This window comes from Pogona vitticeps, chromosome 2 (genome assembly GCF_051106095.1).
Source record: "Pogona vitticeps strain Pit_001003342236 chromosome 2, PviZW2.1, whole genome shotgun sequence".
Taxonomy (NCBI): domain Eukaryota; kingdom Metazoa; phylum Chordata; class Lepidosauria; order Squamata; family Agamidae; genus Pogona; species Pogona vitticeps.
The window spans coordinates 57,870,448-57,890,619 of NC_135784.1; the positions used below are offsets into that span (position 1 = coordinate 57,870,448).

Below are 20,172 nucleotides of genomic sequence, written 5' to 3' on the forward strand. Positions count from 1 at the left end.
CAATACTTTCTAGGCATTTTCTGGAAGTTGAGTCATGGCAATTGGACTGCTTTTTTATTAGGTTACAATGTTCTGCTACTGATCCAAGTAGCTTCTTCATTCTATTTGGATGAGTAGCAAAATGTTTCGACCTAGTAAGAAAGAAGTCCAGTTGCCATGACTCAACTTCCAGAGAATCTCACCTGGATGACTGAGAATCTTCACAGATATATTTCTAGGCATTTCTGGTGGCTACTTCCATAAGCCCCAGCCAACAAAGCCAATGTACAGATTATGGCAGTTGTGGTAAAAGGGAACTGGAGGATATGAAGTTGCCTAATCCTGTTTAATCCTCCTATTTGGCAATAAAACTTCCAGAACTTTGAGGCTTCAGCAGGAATCCAAGGAGTTGTGGGTGATTTTCTGCAGAAGGCCTAGGAAAGGCCATAACATGGTGTTAAAGCACATGTACAAGAGGTAAAAAAGACAAAATCAGTCCCAACCAAGCATGGCTAACAGGTCTGGGAAAGAGCTCAGCAGGAAACATGGATGACTGCTGCCAGTTAGCATAGATGAGGTTCATGTCAACATCATGTTCTTGTATGACCATGTGGCCCTTCTTTTCATTCCTACTCCTTGCATCTTCACTATAGTTAGGGAGCTTTACAGAGTTAATAAGCATATTTGACAGCCACTGGCTGTACCTTGGTCAAATGTACCAACAGAGCCTAAAATAAGGGAATTAGTAACCACAATACAGCTCACTGCAAATCCTCATTATTACAAAACTAAAGAGAAAAAAAAGAATTGTATATTCTCAGAAGTTAGAAAAGATATTTCAATTCATTAAGCTCTCTCTCTCTCTCTTTTTAAAATAATTGTTAACTTCTAGAATCTCTCCTATGGCCATGTTGACTAGCAGATTCTGGGAGTCATAGCTCTAAAACAGGACTGTTTCCTACCTGTGTCAATTTGTAGCTGTCCACAATTCAAACGTCTGTACTGGTGCATGCAGCCCGTATTGTCTTTAGATACAGCTGCATCCCTGATCTTTGCCTGCATTAGGACTTCATCAAAGCCTGTGTCTGTGAAACAATAGACTATATTGGAGACACTGTACTATGCCCTATTTGTGAAGGCTATGTGGATGCTGGCCCATGTCCTAGTAAATATCAATATAGTTGCAGAGCTTTAACACAATAGTTTATTTTATTTATTAATTAATTTATTAGATTTCCACCCTACCCATCTAGACCAAAGGTCTACTTTGGGCGACATTACAATTCTTAAAAACAGTAAACCCAATAAACATATACCATAAATCCAAGATGGCAAAAATAACAACATTTAAGATATGGACAGAGGGAAAGCCTGCCTAAATAGCTTTCGAGAATACACCTGTCTTAACTTTACTCCTGAAAACACCCAAAGAGGGAGCCAGGCAGATCTCCATAGGCAAGTTGTTCCAGAGGTGAGGGGCCACTGCCGAGAAGGCCTGGTTTCTTATTCTTTCCTTCCAGACCTCCCTTGGCATCAGGCCCCTCAGCCGCCCAGTCTGGCTAGAATGAGTAAATCTGGGAGAACTGGATGGGACAAGGCTCTCTGCCAGATATTGGGGTCCTAAACCATTGAGGGCTTTATATGTCATCGTTGAAACTTTGAAATCAATGCAGAAGCAAATGGGCAGCCAATGCAAGGCGGCCAGGGTGGGGAAAATGTGCTGATACCTTTTCACCCCTGTAAGAAATCTGGCCACCATATTCTGCACCATCTGAAGTTTCCGTGTCAGTCTCAAAAACAGCCCCACATAGAACGCATTGCAGTAGTTTAATCTCAAGACTATGAGCACATGGACCAAAGTGGTGAGTGCCCCCACATCAAGATAGGGATGCAGCTGGGCAATCCGCTAAAGGTGAAAATGTGTGGAATGGACCACTGACACCACCTGGTTGTCCATGGTGAGCACCAGGTCCAGATGTACATCCAGACTGCAAACCTCACTCTTGATGGCAAGAGTCACCCCCTCAAAAGAGAGTGAGTTTCCCAAGCCACTGATGTCTGGGGCACCCACCCAAAGGACTTCCGTCTTGCCTGGGTTCAGCCTCAGTCCATTCTCCAGCATCCTTTGCTGAACGGACTCCAAGCAGTGCTCAAGGGACGAAATAGCATCCACTGTAGATGGAAAAAAGGAAATGCAGAGCTGATTGTCATCAGCATACTGATGGCACGAATCCCCACATCTCCTGATGACCCTTCCCAGCAGCATCATATAGATGTTAAACAGCACTGGAGAGATAATCGAGCCCTGCAGAACCTCACAATTGAATCTCCATGGGGCTGAGAAACTCTCCAAACTGCACTCTCAGGGGGCAGTCCTCCAAGAAGGAAAGGAGCCCAGCAAGTGCCAGGCCACCAATTCCCAACTCGGAGAGCCTCCCCAGGAGGATACCATGGTTGACGGTATCAAAGGTGGCTGAGATATCACGAAGAACAGGCAGAGGCATTTTGCCCCTGTCAGCCTCCTTCAATAGGTCATCAAACAGGGTGACCAACGTCGTTTTTGTGCTGTGGTGTGGCCTGAAGCCAGACTGGAATGGATCCAGGGCACTGGTTTCATCCAGAAGAGCCTGCAACTGATTGGCCACCACCCTCTCAACTACCCTGCTGAGGAAAGAAACAATGGCGACGAGCCAATCTTGTCCGCCGCCAAGATTGGTTTCTTCCTAATGGGCCTAATGAGTGTCTCCTTGAGGGCAAGGGGAACATTGCTCTCCTGGAGAGACCCATTAATTATCGCCATGGCCCATTCAGATGTTGTAGGCCTGACTGCTTTGATTAGCCAGGTCGGGTAAGGGTCAAGGGAGCAGGTGGTGATGTGACAGCGGTCAAGCATTCTGTCCACCATGTCTGATGTCACAAGCTGAAAGTGGTTAAGTCTCATCAGGCAAGACAGGGTGCTGGATGTCTCTGCTTGATCCATTGTTTTCAAAGGAGGGGTAAGATCCCAGCGGATGGCCTCCACTTTTGATTTTTAAAAGGCTGCATATTGGTCAGGTGAGATGCTAGTGGGAGGCCAGTCATTATGACCAACTCTGGATAGATTGCAGACTATATGGAAGAACCTGCTGATTGGAAGCTTTGCTTATCCGGACAGCAAAGTAAGATGGATTAGCAGCTTTCACCTTAGATTGGTAAAGGTTAGTCACGAACCTAACAGCTATTTGATTATTTTCCATCAGGTTCCGCCTTCATATTTGCTCTAGCCTCATCCTATTTCGCTTCATTGATTGCAGCTCCTGGTTAAACCAGGGTGAAGGGCGATCTCTGTGCCAGGGAGGGAGTTTAGGTGTGATTGTGTCAACAGCCCTGGTGGCGGTGGCAAGCCAGGTATCAACCAGAGCCTTGCCAGGAGCACCAGTCAAATTGGCCAGAATCTATCTCATGATGTCCTGGAATCATATAGGATCCAATAACCTTTGAGCATTAACCATTAAAACAGGTCCTTGCTCCTTGTGGGGAGGAAGAGCCACTGTAAGGACCATGACAAGGGGACCGACACTAGGTCAGTCACCATCGGATCACACTCACTCTGCTCGGTGGAGAACACCAGGTCCAGCATATGGCAGCCCACATGGGTAGTGCCGTTGACATACTGGGACATGTCCAAGGAGGCCATGGTCTCCAAGAACTCAAGAGCTGGCCCGGAAGTCTCCGCCTCTGCATGGATGTTGAAGTTGCGCAAGACCAGAAGCCTCGGAGACCCAAACAGTGCCGCAGAGACTAAGTCCACCAGCTCCAGTAAAGCAATGGTTGCGAGGAGCACAGTAACCCAGCAAAAGCAAAAGAAAGTGAAGTGGGGCTGGTGTTGATAGTCGTGAGAAGTGAGGATAGTACCTGCCCAAAGATATCCCCAACCCCCATGGAATCAGCAGTGGTTGTCACTGTTGAACTGTGGGGCTCCATTGATTTATACAACATAATTCGTTCCATATCATTGGAATGTAATAGTCTGAATATAAATAAAACCAAAGGCCTGGTGATCCACTGACCAAGGGCCCATCAACACTGAGCATTTTCTTTGCACCCATGATACCAGTACTGCATCCCAGTGTCAGCATGACACAAAGGGGTGTCAATAGAGTCAAAGCAGGATGAAAAAAAAACCTTGCATTCTGGCTTTTTCTAAATCACTGAGCTGTGGAGGAGAAGGAGAAAAATTATTTTTATCTTCATTTATTAAACCCTTTCAGAAATATCACTGTGAGATGAAGTCTTCAAATGTTAATTTCTGTTGCATGGTCTATCTTAATCAGCCAATAAACCACTGTTTAATAGGGCTGTGCAGATAAGGCATATTAACATTTTTCAGAATTTAGATAAATCTGTAGCATATGCTTTGTGCCCTGATTCCCATATGTTACGGTGATTGTTAAATTGATGTGCTGGAGTGATTTACAAGGAAATAATTCCAGCCAGAAGAGCTCTGCTGATGTTATAAACCATTTGAGGTGTCATCAGCGGTATCCCAACATGGATTAGTAAATAATTTCAATATGTCACTGATTTCACATCCCTTGCAATTCATGCTTTGATTCCCCCTTGGGGCTGCAAGGGCAACATTATGATTCTGAGGAAAGTATGGGTGGCTCCAGACCAATGTTCCCTTTAACTTTCTGTCCCACTGTGCAGGAACCTTGCTCTGTGTGCATGGGGGTGGGAGGGGCTTCATTCAAAACAGGAAGTAAACAAATTGGCCGCCAGCTGCCCATGTGCAGAGCCGATGGTGCTCTGGGCAAGCATATGTGCACAGTGTAGAGGGAACGTTGCTCCAGGCTGACACACACAACTCCAGTAACATGTCGCTTACCTCTCTTACCACCTGGTCCTTGAGGTGATTGGAAGAGGCCTTCCTGTGGAGACAGCCAATGCTCTTAAAGTCTGCCCCACAGTAATTTGGAGCTGGACATTTAGTGCTAGGACACTCACTATGTGAAAGGGAAGTGCTCTGATCATGTCAGATGTACTATGATAATTTGTAAGACACTTGTTGAAGATATAGCCACTTACGCAATTCCAGGGATGGGGACTCAAGTCGTGGGACTCGTTGTCAAGTCAGACTTAAGTTGTACCAGTGACTTGACTTGAACTCCAATTGAGGTTTTTCTTCAATGACTCAGACACAACTTGAGACTCAGAATTCATCCCTCCCTCCCATTTTTCTTGTGGAGGGGGGAAAGGTTGTTTTTAATAGGGACTCGGACTTGAGGCTGGGGACTCAGGGCTTGGGACTAAAGACTAAGACTTGTACTTGGGACTCAGAACCAAAGCCTTGCCAACATCCCTGTGCTGTTATGACTGTACAGTTCACCTTCTATCATGTATTTTATTCCTATAGGAGGTGTAGAAATTACGGTATATCACAGAAGTAACAATGTCCAAATTGGGCACAAAGTGTCAATATTTTGTGTGGCCACCTTTATTTTCCAGCACTGCCTTAACCCTCTTGGGCATAGAGTTCACCAGAGCTTGACAGGTCACCACTAGGGTCCTCTTCCACACCTCCATGATGACATCACAGAGCTGGTGGATGTTAGAGACTCACATGAAAAGTTATATTAAAATATTTATGAAATGTGAGTGGGTGTACTCACTCCTGTGATATACTGTACATATTAACATTAGGTGTTGTGTTATATGGCAACTGAAAAATTATTCTGGCTTATCTCCATCTGTGGAAGTTTCAGCTATGAAGTGCTGCCAGTTAAGATGTTAGTGTAGGCATCTGTTGTCAAGGACTGAGTCGTGTGACTTGTGTTTGACATCAAATGCCTACTTCAACTTCTTAACTTGTATCAATTCACAGATGAGATTTATGCCAACAGAGTTACGCCAGCGTGCATAACTAATAAGATTTTGATCTGCATGTTTTATGAACGTGGCACATCACTTTGCAATTTTTCAGCGTAAGCATCTTATAAACAGCTGCAAATAAATAAATATATTCTATGTGATGTAGCATTTGACAAACGTATTGTACTGGCTAGGAAATTCTGGGGCTCATAGCCCAGAAAAGTTGTATTTCTAAACCATGTGCTTGGTGATTTATCTCTGCTCAGGGTGTCGAAAGTAGTGAGATGCCACCACCAGCGTGACTTCTTTTTGCTATATGTCACTGGGAGATGCGGTGGGGGGGTGTCATGTTAGAGCTTTTGCTCCATGTGACAGTGCCTATTTTCCAATTTGGCCCTGAGTGGGGGTGGCTTTGAAATGTGGTTAGTTCCAAAATTCTTCACCTAAAGCAAACTTAGGGGAAAGCTCCATACACAGAACATCTAAGAGGAGACTCGAGGAGTTTCAAAAGAGTAGTGGATTTTCTCCGAGGTTACAGGGTGGGAGGTGGAGGCTGTACAGACAAATGTCACTGGACTTTGCTTAAAAGCAGATTTCAAAGCAAATTGTGAGATTCCTTCTCATGAGAAAAACCTGAGGAATTTAGAGTGAAGCCAAAATAGTTACACTCATGGAATTTCTTGGGGGTGGGGGAGACTGGTGGTTGAAACTGTATGGACGGAAGATCTCCCAGGGTGGCTCTGAAGTCCATAAAATAAAAGCGATGGGTAAACAAAAATAAATGAGCCCTGCTGGTCAGTCCCTGGCTTCTTTCTATGCCATCATCACTCAAGGCTAAGTTAGTAGCCATAAGTGGAACACTCTTCCTCACAGTGGTGCCATAATCATGAAATGTTCTCTCTGTGTCACCCACAGCATCCAGGTTATGGACAGTTTCAGAGGTTTCTAAAGGTTGTTAGAGCACTATGAAGGTGTGTTACCTTAAAAAAACCAACTGTTTTCTTTTAGAGACATTTCTCATTTTTCTCATTTCATAAATTTTAATACAGTGGTGCCTCGCATTGCAACGTTAATTCGTTCCAGCGAAATAAAAAAGCCCATAGAAACGCATTAAAACGCGATTAATGCGTTCCTATGGGCTTAAAACTCACCGTTCAGCGAAGATCCTCCATAGCGGGCCATTTCTGATGCCTCTTAAGTGAGGAATCTGTCCCAGAAAATAGCGGGCGGCCATGTTTTTTCCCGGCGGCCATTTTGAAACTGCCGATCAGCTGTGCGAAAATGGTGGATTTGCGATGATTGGTTCCCTAAGCAGGGAACCGATCATCGCAAAGCGAAATTCCCCCATAGGAAACATTGCAAAGTGATCGCTGTTGTGATCACAAAAAGTTCATCGCTATGCGATTTCATCACTAAACGGAGCGCTCGCTAAGCGAGGCACCACTGTATATGGATTTCTAAAAAGACAGATTTACATAGATGCTGATGCACAAATATATGTTCATGTACTGAATTATGTATCTGGCTGCAGAGCCAGAGGTTGGAAGTTTTATTCCTCACTGTGCATCCCAGAAGAGCCAGCCTATGTGACCTTGGGCAAGCTGCACAGTCCCAGTATGCCCCCAGAAGAAGGAAAGGGTAAACCACTTCTGAGTAGTTTAGTCCCAATTCCCACTCCAAAAAAGGTCACCTGTAAGTCAGAATGGACTAGATGGCTCATGATTACCATATATACATAGATAGATGTACCTATAGATGTACATGAATTTCTAACTTGCTCAAGCCCCAATCCCAATTTTGGTTGGCTGCCTCTGCCCTCTTATGCCAAGTTTTGGAAACAGTGATGTTTAGAAAAATTGGGTTGATCATCTCTGCATCCACTCCATCACACAACCATTGGAATCCCAGGACAGAACTTGGGGAGTATTATTTTTGGACAGCAGGTCATAGGATCCTTCCTCCAATGACCATCTGGACTAAGACTTCTGGGAACCACAATCAGAAAGTTAAATTTCCCATGATCTGGTTCAGTGTGGCTGCAAGCATCATCCTTCCCAGGAGTCCTGATCTGCATAGAGACAGATTCTACAAACTCTACAAACTTCAGAGCCAGTCAAAAAGGACATATTGGCCTCATGGGAAAGATGGTGGCTTTTAATCATCTCCACTGAGCCAGGAACCCCAAATGAAGACTATGGGGTTTCCCTTCTGAGAATATTGCACTTTATAACAGGCACCTACATGAAGTATTTTACATATAGAATAGACCTGGTAACTGTCTTAAATCTGGGTGATAAATTCCATAATTGAATCAATTAGGTAGCTCAGTTGGTCAGAAAACACTACTTATAGTACCAAATCTGTCGCCAAAGTGGAATTGGTAGTCCAGCTAGAACAAAATCATCCAACCAGTCACTCAGGCTAAATCAACACTTACGTAAACCCCACTGATTCAATAGATCTTCTCTAGCCATTTGAGTCAGGCCTGTGGATCTGAGCAACAAACTTGTCATTCCTCCCCACTTGAAGGTCTTATGCTTCCTTCTCAACAGCAGAGCACGGAAAAGTTACTTACTCAGCTATAGGTCCCAGAATCTCTTAGCCACCATGGCCAGTGATCTCCCAAAGTTCTCAATCTCCCATCCGCATTACTTAGTAAAGCTACTGCTGCTTCATATCATATCACTGAAATGTCCACTCATTGCAACGAGCAGATAGGATACTGTATGTCGGTATGCACACAACCAGGACTAATGAAAGCACCTTCCTATGTTTTTGTATAATTTTGTGTATGTGAAAAAATGTCAGGAGTGGAATGATGAAAACAATGACCCAATGACTTGCTCACACATGCAGTGAACAAATGCTTCTCCTTTAACAATTATCTCCTCTTTCCTTCTCTCTTTTCCATTTTTTTTCTTTCACAGAAAAACCTAGAGCCATAACTAGTGTTGATTCCCAAGGCTTCACTGCCCTCTCGGTTTAACTCGAGTTACTAGAGATTGGCATGTGGAGACGAAGGGCAGATGAATGGGCAGGAACTCACCAGGTCTGAAAGACTGACAGCCAGATTACTTCTGTACTGAGCCTCTTTTGGGGAGGGGTAGCTGGAGGCCATATACCTGCTTGAGGTGGGCAGGTTCACGCCTTACAATGGCTGTTGTGTTGTACCCTTTAAATGTTGGTGCCTCAGGTCAAAGACCCAGATTTTCCACCTTAGTGAAGGCTCTGAAATAAGCCCTGTGAATTTCAAGACTCTGTGGCTGAATCCTGGCTCAATTCAGTTTGCAGTTCTCTTTCTACTCAACCTGGGAGTCACTGAATGTAGTGGGATCTACACCCAGAGTATACAAGTACGGAGTTATATTATTCATTTAGAGTCAAACTACAAATTACAGATAACCTGTCACCAGAAGACAATTTCCTTAAGTTCTGAGAATGCCTGATTTTCCAGCAGGAGCTTTTCTCACTTCCTGTAGTTTGCAAAAGTTCCTGGAATACTAAGGGATTTTGCTTCCTAATAAATAGTTACCTATAATACACAGTTTGGTCCCTAGTTTATCCGAAATACTCATTATGAAACATTTCCCTTAGCATTAAAAGAAAGAGTACTGTAGCACTTCTACTATAAAACTTTACTGGAAACTAAGTAAGAATGTCAGAGTACAAAGACAATTTGCTGATATAAAATGTAAAACAATGTAGTCATTTGAATTATTTCTTTTCCTGAAATGAAACCAATAGGCCAAGGCTTTGGGGATACAGAATCAATAGGCCAGAACTTCTACCATGTAATTTTTATTATCACCCATAAATGTAATTCAATAATGTAACATCTGGCAGACAGACATAAGCAGGAGAGGCTAGCTTAGAAAAGCAATCTCTCTCTCTCCCTCTCCCTCTCTGTCTTCACTACAATTTCCAGAATCAGAGTTTCAGATTTCTATAACAATTCAATGGAAGGAACCTGAAATTTTGGAAAATTGAGTCCAAAAGAGGAGGAGAGCTTGGTAAGCCTGTATCTTTAAAATTTCATTATGAACCCTTGTGTATTGAGCCATGTTTACAGTCCTGAATCATGAATGCAACTTCCTACCTCTGTGTTGGTGGTGGTTGTTGCTGCTGTTTGTAAAAAAGTTCCTCATTTTTAACGGTTACATGATAGGTGTGTACATGATTCCACCCCCCCAACTGAGAATAAGTGATTGTGTGCAGATGTAGTGCAGATGTTTGAGAAGTTTGTTTCATTTATTTTGGATGACAACTTAGCAAGCGTTCCAAATTTCATCATAGAAAGAACACTATATTCTAGAAATTTGAAAGTGGGAGGAAGCAATGCTAAAAAATTTGTTCAGTTACTTCAGGAACAAAGTACTGGACTTGGGTCTTACCAGTTTCTCCTAATAGCTGGCTGGTGCTACTGTTAAATAACTGACTATACATCTCTCTCTCTCTCTCTCTCTCAATGGATCGGCGTTAAAATTAAACAATACTTTTATATCATCAGGAAGGTTTACACTAATGTGCTAATTCTTTCACTGAAATAAATGCAACTCAATGCAGTCTTACAGTAAAGAAAGACATATAGACAGATCCTAAATTAATACTATTATCCCTATGTGGGGCCAAAATGCTGAAACACCATACAAGGAAATGCTTACTGTACTGTATGTAGCAGCGCATGTTTACTTGTGAAATGGTGGAAACATTCTAAAGATCTTTCTGTGAAAACATGGGTCATCTGCAGGGACAGTTCTACTAGCAGGAAAAAAAATTAACTAGGCAAGTCTGAGCACAAGGAAGCAGATATTTCAGTTGAAATGGAAGGATTTTATTGACTGACATAGTTCTTGAGTTTTAAATTGATTTTAGTAAATGGCAGGGTGTGAGGAGACACTTTCTCAAACCTTATGAATAACTTTAGCGAGATATATTGTAGTAACTTTTTTTAGGACGAGGGATTTTCTTGTGTCTATTGCCTGTGGGTTTCCTATCTGATGAATTGAACAGTGTTGTATGTATTGGGGCTAAATAGCTCAGCAAATTAGCCAGAAGGTGGAATTTGGAATCCCTATTGTGCCTCCTGGGAGAGGAGCCAGCCTGTGTAGCCTTGGGCAAGCCGCACAGTCCCAGAGCACCCCTAGAGAAAGGGCGTGATAAACTACTTCTATCTAGCAAACCTTGAAAAGGGTTGCCATAACCTGAAATTGACGAAACACAAAACATTTCTCAACACTGTTTAGAATGTTTTTTGTTTAAGTTCATAGCTTTTTAACCCCCCCCCCCCTTTGCTCTGGATGCTTTAACTTACGTATAAGGAAGTCGCCATACTGAAACAGGAAACAATTTATTTGAATTCTTCTTCTTCTCTCTCTTTTAACTGTAAGTGCTTTAATTTTTTTAAAAAAATCCTATGCACTCAGAGGGATTTATTTCTGCACTGTGTTCAAGCGTCTCTCCCCTTTCTCCCGCCCAGAACAGTCTGGAAATATCAGAACAGCATTTCCCCATATGTGCTGAAAACTAAATCCCATGCATGGGAGAAAATGCCCGTAACTGGTTCACCAGGCCAGGGTGAGGGGAAGCACCATGCCCAGGCTTTTTTGACAATTACCACATGCCTAGATAATAATGCAAATAGTAAAGTGCATGCTTACGGAGGCTGAGTGCTTTATTGCACTACTTGCTGCTCAGACGCAGCAATCAAAAAGCATATTCATTTAATTCAGGCTGCTTGGCATCTGTCCTTGATTTGATCGCTACGTTCTTATACAAGGGGATGCTGATATAGAAGCAGTCTCTCTCTCTCTCTCCGAGTGAGTGAAGATTCAAACCAAGACTAAAATGCTTGCTCTTGGATAGAACAGAAACTAAACTGCATGAGGAAGAAGCATGCATAGATCCTACATCGGTTTATTTAATGGCATACAAATGATCATTAGGAGCTGGAGTGAGGTCGCTCGTCCACCTAGACGGGTACTGGTGCCACCGACCAGCAGTAGTGGCTCTCCAGGGTTTCAGACAAGAGGTTTCCCAGCCTCTTCTGTCAACACAACACAAAGGACTGAACAAGGGACCTTCTGCATGTAGTGTTTGGGTCCAGAGTCTGAGGGAGAGGACACTGTTGGGAAAAGTATCTATGACGGCCATGGATGGGAGTGATTCTAATTGGCCTGTGTGATGAGGGTTAGAGATGGAACGAGAGGGACCTCTTTGCTGTACTGTTTACCTGGTGCTGCTTTTCCCCTCATGAGGCGAAACATACAGAGGTCACAGGGCTTATCTGCTGGGTTTTTCCCCCCTGCCCTTTGATTGTATTGATCACAACAAACTATGGCAAGTTCTTAAAGAAATGGGAGAGCCTGACCACCTTATCTATCTCCTGAGAAATCTATATGTGGGACAGAAAGCAATAGTCAGAAATAGATATGGAACAACTGATTGGTTCAAAATTGGGAAAGGAGGACGACAAGGCTGTATCTTGTCTCCCTGCTTATTTAACTTATATGCAGAAGACATCATAAGAAAGGCTGGACTGGATGAATCCCAAATTGGATTTAAGACTGCCAGAAGAAATATCAACAACCGCAGATATGCAGATGATACCACTCTGATGGCAGAAAGTGAGGAGGAATTAAAGCAGTGGTTCTTAACCTTTGTTACTCAGATGTTTTTGAACTGCAACTCCCAGAAACCCCGGCCAGCACAGTTGGTGGTGAAGGCTTCTGGGGGTTGCAGTCCAAAACTCATGAGCAACCCAAGGTTAAGAACCAGTGAATTAAAGAACCTCTTAATGAGGGAGAGGAGAGTGAAAAAATGGTCTGAAGCTCAACATCAAAAAACTAAGATCATAGCCACTTGTCCCATCACCTCCTGGCAAATCGAAGGGGAAGATATGGAGGTAGTGACAGATTTGACTTTCTTGGACTCCATGATCACTGCAGATGGAGACAGCAGCCACAAAATTAAAAGACGCCTGCTTCTTGGGAGGAAAGCGATGACAAACCTAGACAGCATCTTAAAAAGCAGAGACCTCACCTTGCTGACAAAGATCCACTCAGTCAAAGCTATGATTTTTCCTGTAGTGATGTATGGAAGTGAGAGCTGGACCATAAAGAAGGCTAACTGTCAAAGAATTGATGCCTTTGAATTGTGGTGTTGGAGGAGGATCTTGAGAGTCCCCTGGACTGCAAGGAGAACAAACCTATCAGTTCTAAAGGAAATCAACCCTGAGTGCTCACTGGAAGGACAGATCCTGAAGCTGAGGCTCCAATACTTTGGCCATCTCATGAGAAGAGAAGCCTCCCTGGAAAAGACCCTGATGGTGAGAAAGAGTGAAGGCAAGAGGAGAAGGGGACGACGGAGGATAAGATGGTTGGACAGTCATCGAAGCTACCAGCACGAAGAGTCAGACACAACTTAACAACTAAACAACAACAACAACCCAGCACCTTTTTTCTGATCCAAATTGCTCTACTCCATAGTTGTTTTTTGCACTTGAAGAGACAGAGGAAAAAGAGAGAGGGAGAGACTGTTCACAGATCACCCCATCTCCCACATCACATCCTGTCAACCCTCAGTTAATCAGTCAGTGGATCCCTCCATAAACTCTCCAAATATTGGCCTGAGGGAGAGCCCATTTAGTCCGAGGACAGGGGATTTCTGAGGACTTTGGCAACCACTGCGAAGAAGGGTTTATGCCTGGCAAGAAGTGGTGGAGGGTACCACACTCTTCTTTGTCTGCCCAACATGGTGCTTTTCTTCAGGCAGCACTTAACTGCAAAGAGGCTGTGGACTGAGAGGTCTTCAGAAGTGTATGGGTACGGCAACTTTACTTGAGACAGTGATTGTGTAACATCATCTACTCTAAGGTAAAATGTCTGGCAACAGTAATAGATGGGACAAGGGCAAACTCATTGAAACTTAATCCAGGCAGGACAGAGGTGTTTCCAGTCAAACGAAAGGCTGATAAAGGAACATGGATTTATACTTCCCTGAAACCTGGTACTCCTGAACCCATCCTTATACCAGGATGCCCTGGTCCCAGTCATGGCCAGAAGTGCGTTTGTACAATTAAAAGTGTGCCAACCACACCCGTTCTTTGAGATTTCTGATTGGGCTTAGATTTCTGACACATGCCTTAGATTCGATTACTCTAACACCCTCGACGTGGGGCTGCCTTTGGGAACTATTCAGAAATTTCAGCTGGTGCAAAATGCTGTAACCAGACTGTTGACCAGGGCTGGTTAGAAGGAACACGTAGCTTCCCTGTTAATAGCAGCTTCACACACCATTTCCAAAACCAATTCTAAGTGCCAATCATTACCTATAAAGCCCTTTGCAGCTTTAGTCCAGATTATCTGACCAACTATACCTCCTCAGGTATGAAGATCATCTGGAAAAGCCCTCAAACTTACAATTACATTACATGGGGACCTGGAAGAGGGCCTTCTTGGTGGCTACTCCTAGGTTATGGAATGCTCTCCCTCATGAACCTAGGCTGACCCCTCTTTGTTGATCTTTTGACAAATGAAAACCTTTCTTCTCAGACACACTTTCAACATTAATTTTAACGTAAGTTTGATGCCCTACGGTTGCTGCTTTTTTACATCGTTTCCAATATCTTTTAAACATTTTAAAGTTGTTTTATGGATGAATATTTTGATATTAATATGTTTAATTGTTTTTAATGGTTCAATTAATTTTGTTTTTGACTTCCTATTTGTTTTAACTATTTGTTAAACAAACAGGAAATCCCTTCACTGGGAGAAAAGTGGCATAAAAATGAAACAAACACACAAACAAAATTTGGCTGCATTCTGTTATTCCTCTAGGCTTCCTTCCCGAGTATTATGGAGAATTTAAGCAAAATTTTGCCCTTGAGAATGTTACAGAAACAAATACAATAAAATGTGGAGTGGAACCTGGTTTACTTATCCTGAGAAAGCCCCTGTGCTATGATTAGCTGGCTGGGATGAAGAGAGGAAATGAGTTTGAAGAGGAAGTGTCTGACGATGTGATAAAGTATCTCAGCCAGCATTTCTCCTGCTTTTTGGTTCTGGAGTTGCCTCCTCCCAGGACTGTTCAGTGACTGCATAAAATCAGGGTGGGCAACTGTTAGGGCCTGGTTGCCCTAAGTGAGCACTGCCAGACCCCAGACCAATCCTGCCATCAAATAAGTCAGCACAGTGTTCTATCACAAGGTTTCTGGTGTCATCGTGAGTTCCTGGTGTCATCTGTCGGAGTAATTCCAATCAGATCCTGACCAACCTTGAGATAGTTACTTTTGGAATTGCAGCTCCCAGTATCCCCCAGCCACCATGGCCATCACTCAGTGTCAGCTTGGTTCCTATGTGTCTGGGCTTTGTAATAGTTTGCACGCAGGTTCCCCCCCCCCCCCGGTGCAGACAGCTTCCTTTGCAGCATCTCACCTTAGGGATCACTCCCTCATTGTGACAAAGGTTATGAAATTCTGGAGGACACTGCCTTCCAGAAAGGCTTCTCTACTTCTGCCCTAAAGGATAAACATCATTACTCAGAATCATAGAACTATCATTTTGGTCCGGCTTTTACTGAGATGATTGAAATAGCTACCACAACTTCATCACTCACTTTTATGAACACTGCCATGGGGAAGCCCACAGCATCGATCTGTAGAGGCAGAATCCTTACCCTTGCCCGACAGTGAGTGGCAAATCTTGAAACGCACATGCTTAATAATGACAGTATAAGCATGTGGCTGCAATTCCAACAGAATTGTAAAACATAGGCAACTTCATGGACCACCTATGAAAGCCAGTCCTAGCCATTTATTTCTCTCCCAGGAGCAGGGTCTTTTGCAAACCTAATGGGTCTCAATTGCCCACTCAGGACCAAGGTACTCCAAAAGACTTTGCAGAATAACAGGGGCAGTGCAAAAGAGCATATGATCCCCGTAGTGTGTGTCTGCATATGAATATCCCCCTTTTGCCTCTGGCTCTGCTTGTTATCTTGCCCGCAGTGTGCTGGGTCTCCCACCCTACAGGCTGCAGTAGTCACCAGCAGCCAACGGATGCATTATCAGCCTGTTTTCTGGATGCTACACAAGGGTGCATTTTGCGGGAAGGAAAAGAAAAAGTGTAGTCCTCACAGTGCTGTTGCCCCCTGCTGGAAAAGGGGGCCCTTGTGTGATGTCGGGAACTCACCGATGAGTTAAGGAGGTTAGAAACAAGAAAGGGAGCAAAGGGTGACTCTCTGAATCCTGGCGGTTGGCACCGGCTGTAAGAGAATTCCCAGGCGCTTGACCTGACTTCCCCTGCTCAGGGCCAGCTCTTTGCCACCCAAGGCGAAAGGAACCCGAAGGGACTCCCCCCATCTCCCCACACACACACACAGAGAGAGATGGCTCTCCAATTAACCTCGGCGGCTGAATGTGTTCACAAAGCAAATCGCATAATAAAGGACTGCGAGAAGGGGCTGGAGAGCACAAAACAGCCCAGTGTCCGAGATGGGCAAAGGCTGGCTTTTCTTCGGGCGGGCAGCGCTGCTGTGCCAGCCGGGGAGAGAACCGTTCACAGAGAAGGGGGAGGAGGGAGAGGAGAGAAGGACCGCCCGAGGGAAGGAAGGAAGGCAAGCCGGCGCGGAGCGTCCCGGAGGGCATCAGAGCGGGCCGCGCCCTGCCCGGGTCAGCTTCCTAGGACGGTCCCTCTCCCCCTTTATCCGCCCTGCCCCGCGAGATCGGCCCGGGGAACTCTTTCTAGAGGACCCACTTCTGGGCTCTGTACAGCTTCAACCCCCCCCACGCCCCGAGCGGACGGTGCCCCTTGGCCCGCCGGAGGGCTCAGAGGCTGGCCGGCTTCCCTAACCGGGGCTGTCCGGGACACCGGCGAGCCAAGGGACCGTGCCCACGTGCAGGCAGAGCGGAGCGCGTGCATCCCTTGCTCTTCGGCCGATCTCCACGTTCTTCCTTTAATTAAGGGGAGGGAGGGGGGGAGATGGACGGTCGGACGGGAAAGCGACAAGCGAACACTCCGCCTTCGGAAACGGGGCACGGAAGCGCCCCTCGGGCGGCGGGGAGTCTCCGGCAGGCGCGCCCCAACCACGATCCCCGTCGGCGCTCAAGGAAGGGAGTTTCCCCCCCCCCCCCCGGCTCGGGTCGCGGCTCTTTCCCAGCCGGGCGTCCAGGGCTGGGGCGAGGGCGGAGCGTCACACACGGACGCCGGAGACCCTCGCCAAGTCCCCGGCGCCGCCTCGAAGGGGCCACCACGGGCAAGCACAGGAGGGGGCCGGTTTGGCGTGCAGCCGTTGCTTAGCCCCCCCTCATCTCTCTCTCTCTCTCTCTCTCTCACACACACACACACACACACACACAGAGAGAGAGAGAGAGAGAGAGAGAGAGACGCAGCCCCTTCCCTCCCCTCCTCTTCTCTCCGCCCCCCTGCAGCCCCCTCGGCTCCGAGGGGCGCCCCCTTACCTGCGTGGCTCATTTTCCGGCGATCCTCCCTCTCGGCGCCTCGCCTTTCCCGGCTTCAAACCATGTTCCCGACCGCCTGGGTCTGGGGGGGGGCGAGCCCTCCCCCTCGCTCCGACGGAGCCCCCCGGGCTTGCTAAAGTTCGGGTCGGAACATGGAAGGGTCTGGAAAGCAGGCTTGCGGCGAGTGCGGCGGGCGGGCGGGCGGGGGGGGGCGGCAGGACGACGAGGACCCGGAGTGGCGGGCAGCCCGAGGCGGAGGCAGCCCGGGGCGCGTCTTCCCCAAAAGTGTCCGGAGCGTCTTCGATCGATCGGGGGAACCCCGGGCCAAACGGTGGGGGGGGGGCAGAGAGGCAGGCTGGCCAGGGGGAGCGGGCGGGCTGTCAGGGCCGCGCGGCGCCCTCCTCGCCTTGCCCCATCGCCCTGCGCTCCCGGCCGGTTGCAACGGGGAGGTCGCTAGTGGCCCATCATCGCCCGGCGCCGCTGCCCGGGGCTACTGCCGCCGCCGCCGCTGGTGCCGCTCCTGCTGCTGGTGCGGCGGCGGCTGCTCACCTCCTCCTCCTCCTCCTCCGCCTCCCCCCTCCTCCGCCTCCAGTGGGCAGGCATTTCCCTTCCTTCGCTGCAGAGGAAGCCCTTTTGCTCACGCAGGGATTGAAAAGCAGCCGCCAAAGCGGGGAGGGGGTGGGGGGCCGAGGGCTGGGAGGCCCCCGACGAGCCGGGATTTAAAGAGACCGCGGCTTTCTTCCGCCTTCTGCCGTCTCCGCGCGTTCTTCCTCGGGTTTAGCAACCCACCCGTGGAGAAGGGGGAGCCCAGCACCCAGCCAGAACCCTCCGCTTGAGCAGGCAGGGAGCAGGCGTCGAGGGAGCACGGGCTTGACTCCCCGCGCGCACTCCCCCTCCCTCCCTCCCTCAGGCAGGCCAGCGGAACTCATGGACACAAGGTTCGAAAGACAAGCCTAAATGCGCGCGCGCGCTCATCCGCAAAAAGAATTGGGGGAAGAGCGGGGGAAAGGGGACATAGACGTGAATATTAAGCGCCGACAGCAGTCCAAACTGCCCACTCCCGACAGTCAAGCGACTGGTGTCTGTCGTAGTCAGTAGCTGCTGCTTGGCATAGCAAGCTACCCACTGCAAGGAGGCAAAATGGGGAGGGAACCAGAGGGAATGAGGAGACAGGCGCCCCGTGGTCCGAGCGGCGGCGTGATTGCGGGGTGAGTGCCTTTAAACACACATTCACACGTCCTATTCGTTCTATTCGCATGTATTCGAGCGGAGTGGAAGTCAGTCTCTCTCTCTCTCTCTCTCTCTCTCTCTCTCTCTCTTGCACATTTTCTGACCAGCTTAGCCCACCACCGCGGGGGCGGCAGAGGAGGGATTGAGCCTGCTGTTCCTCTCGCTCTTTGACAGGATGCTGAGTCGCCAAACAAGGCGCTGGGATTCACGGGCAGAGGTGGAACAGAACCGCGTCCCGATCCTTGAGGCCGTTACGCCTGCGATCCTAAAGCTCCGCTCTCCGTTCACTCAATTAGATCGCTTCGGGTCGGGACCAAGAATCAAGAGTGGTCCCGAAGCGAGCTAAGCTGTCCCCTTCGGATGGCTTACTTTTTCTAAATGGGACGCATTTATTTCGAATCACTTCGGTTACTTCCCGATCCAAAGCTAGATCGCTCGTGTGAACGCAGTGCTGCTTTTGCGGATGAAGGACGCCGCAGGAACGCCTCTAGAACCTCCGGCCGCCGGATCCTAGATTTACTGAGTCCCCCCCCCCCCCTTCCGCCAGCAGTCCTCTTTGATTCCAGCGGGTTGCATCCCGACGTAGACTCATAGGAATCCATGGGATTTACGCCCACTTTTGAGCCCCATTGATTTCCATGGGTCTGCTTTGAGGAAGGATGAGGACGATGCCCAAGTTCGGATCCCACTCCAGAAAAGTTTTTACTCCCCGGTAGGCGTGACTAGAATCGCCGCCCTGAAGCGCGCCGGCGGCTTCCACGGGAAGTGGAGTTTATCCGGAGTGTGAAAGCCAGAGCGGAGCGGGGAAGGATTGGGTGGGGGCCCGATTGTTCGCGGGCCATCAGCCGGGGGTGGCCGTCTACGCGAGAAGGCGGCGGGGAAACCTGAGCGAGACGGTCCCTGGGGAAGGCGGCGGCTTCCTCGGGAGGAGCGACAGCCCCGCCACCTCCGGCTCAGCCTCTGTCCGGCTAGCCCGCCGCCTTTAGGATCGCGGGGGTGGGTTTGCTTTTTTACCTGAAGAAGACAATCTCTAGCCCAGCGGCAGAAGCCAGCCCAGCGTCTCCTTCGGCGAGCACCCGACGCGTCCGTTCATCCGATCGATCCTCAGCCCGGGAGGAGGGAGCGAAGGGTTTTAAAGCGCACGTGGGGGCGATCCCCCTTTCGCCCCCCTCTCCTCCTTTCGCGCAATCCTGCGCTGCCCGCGCTCGGGGAGGATGAGCTAATTTCCTCCTCCGCTCCTCATCCAGCCTCACGGAGGGGTATTAACGCCCGACTGTCCCGCTGAACGGTGTTCCTAGGCTTGCCGTTTTTTAACCTGTGTTCCCACGTGCACCGGAGAACACGCGATCTCGCCACCGCGGAGGAACGGAACGCCGGCTAGGATTCCAGGCGGCCGCTTGCCCACTGAACTCAGCGGGACTTACCTCTGAGGAGACAGGTCTAGGATTGCACCCTAATGTGTGAACGTTTCCGTGGATCCACTCCATCGGATGCACCTCAGTCGATCTCCAGCGGCAGCTTGGAGGCCGAAGTCCAGGGCTCCGACTCAGCAGAATGAACAAAACGTAGCGGGGCCAGCTTGCCCCCCCCCCCAATGGCTCTCCAAAGCCTCCCCATTTCCCAACAGAGTACAGTATGAAGTTCCCTCCTGAGCTTAGACC

General features: G+C 47.8%; 1 protein-coding gene across 4 annotated transcripts in view; it reads right to left on the minus strand.

Annotated features, from left to right (window-relative positions):
- The window catches only part of FGD5 (FYVE, RhoGEF and PH domain containing 5), a 162,121-nt gene extending 142,498 nt beyond the window's left edge, over window positions 1-19,623 (minus strand). For 3 of the 4 annotated variants that reach the window (XM_072989496.2, XM_072989497.2, XM_072989495.2), the window contains exon 1: window positions 17,282-17,431. In XM_072989496.2, coding sequence (XP_072845597.2) covers window positions 17,282-17,294 — 13 coding nt within the window. In that variant the 5' untranslated portion in view covers window positions 17,295-17,431. Of the gene's footprint in view, window positions 1-17,281; window positions 17,432-19,525 lie in introns of those variants that run through there. The other variant, XM_020802797.3, reaches the window with a different exon arrangement.
- Window positions 19,624-20,172: the final 549 nt, after the last annotated feature.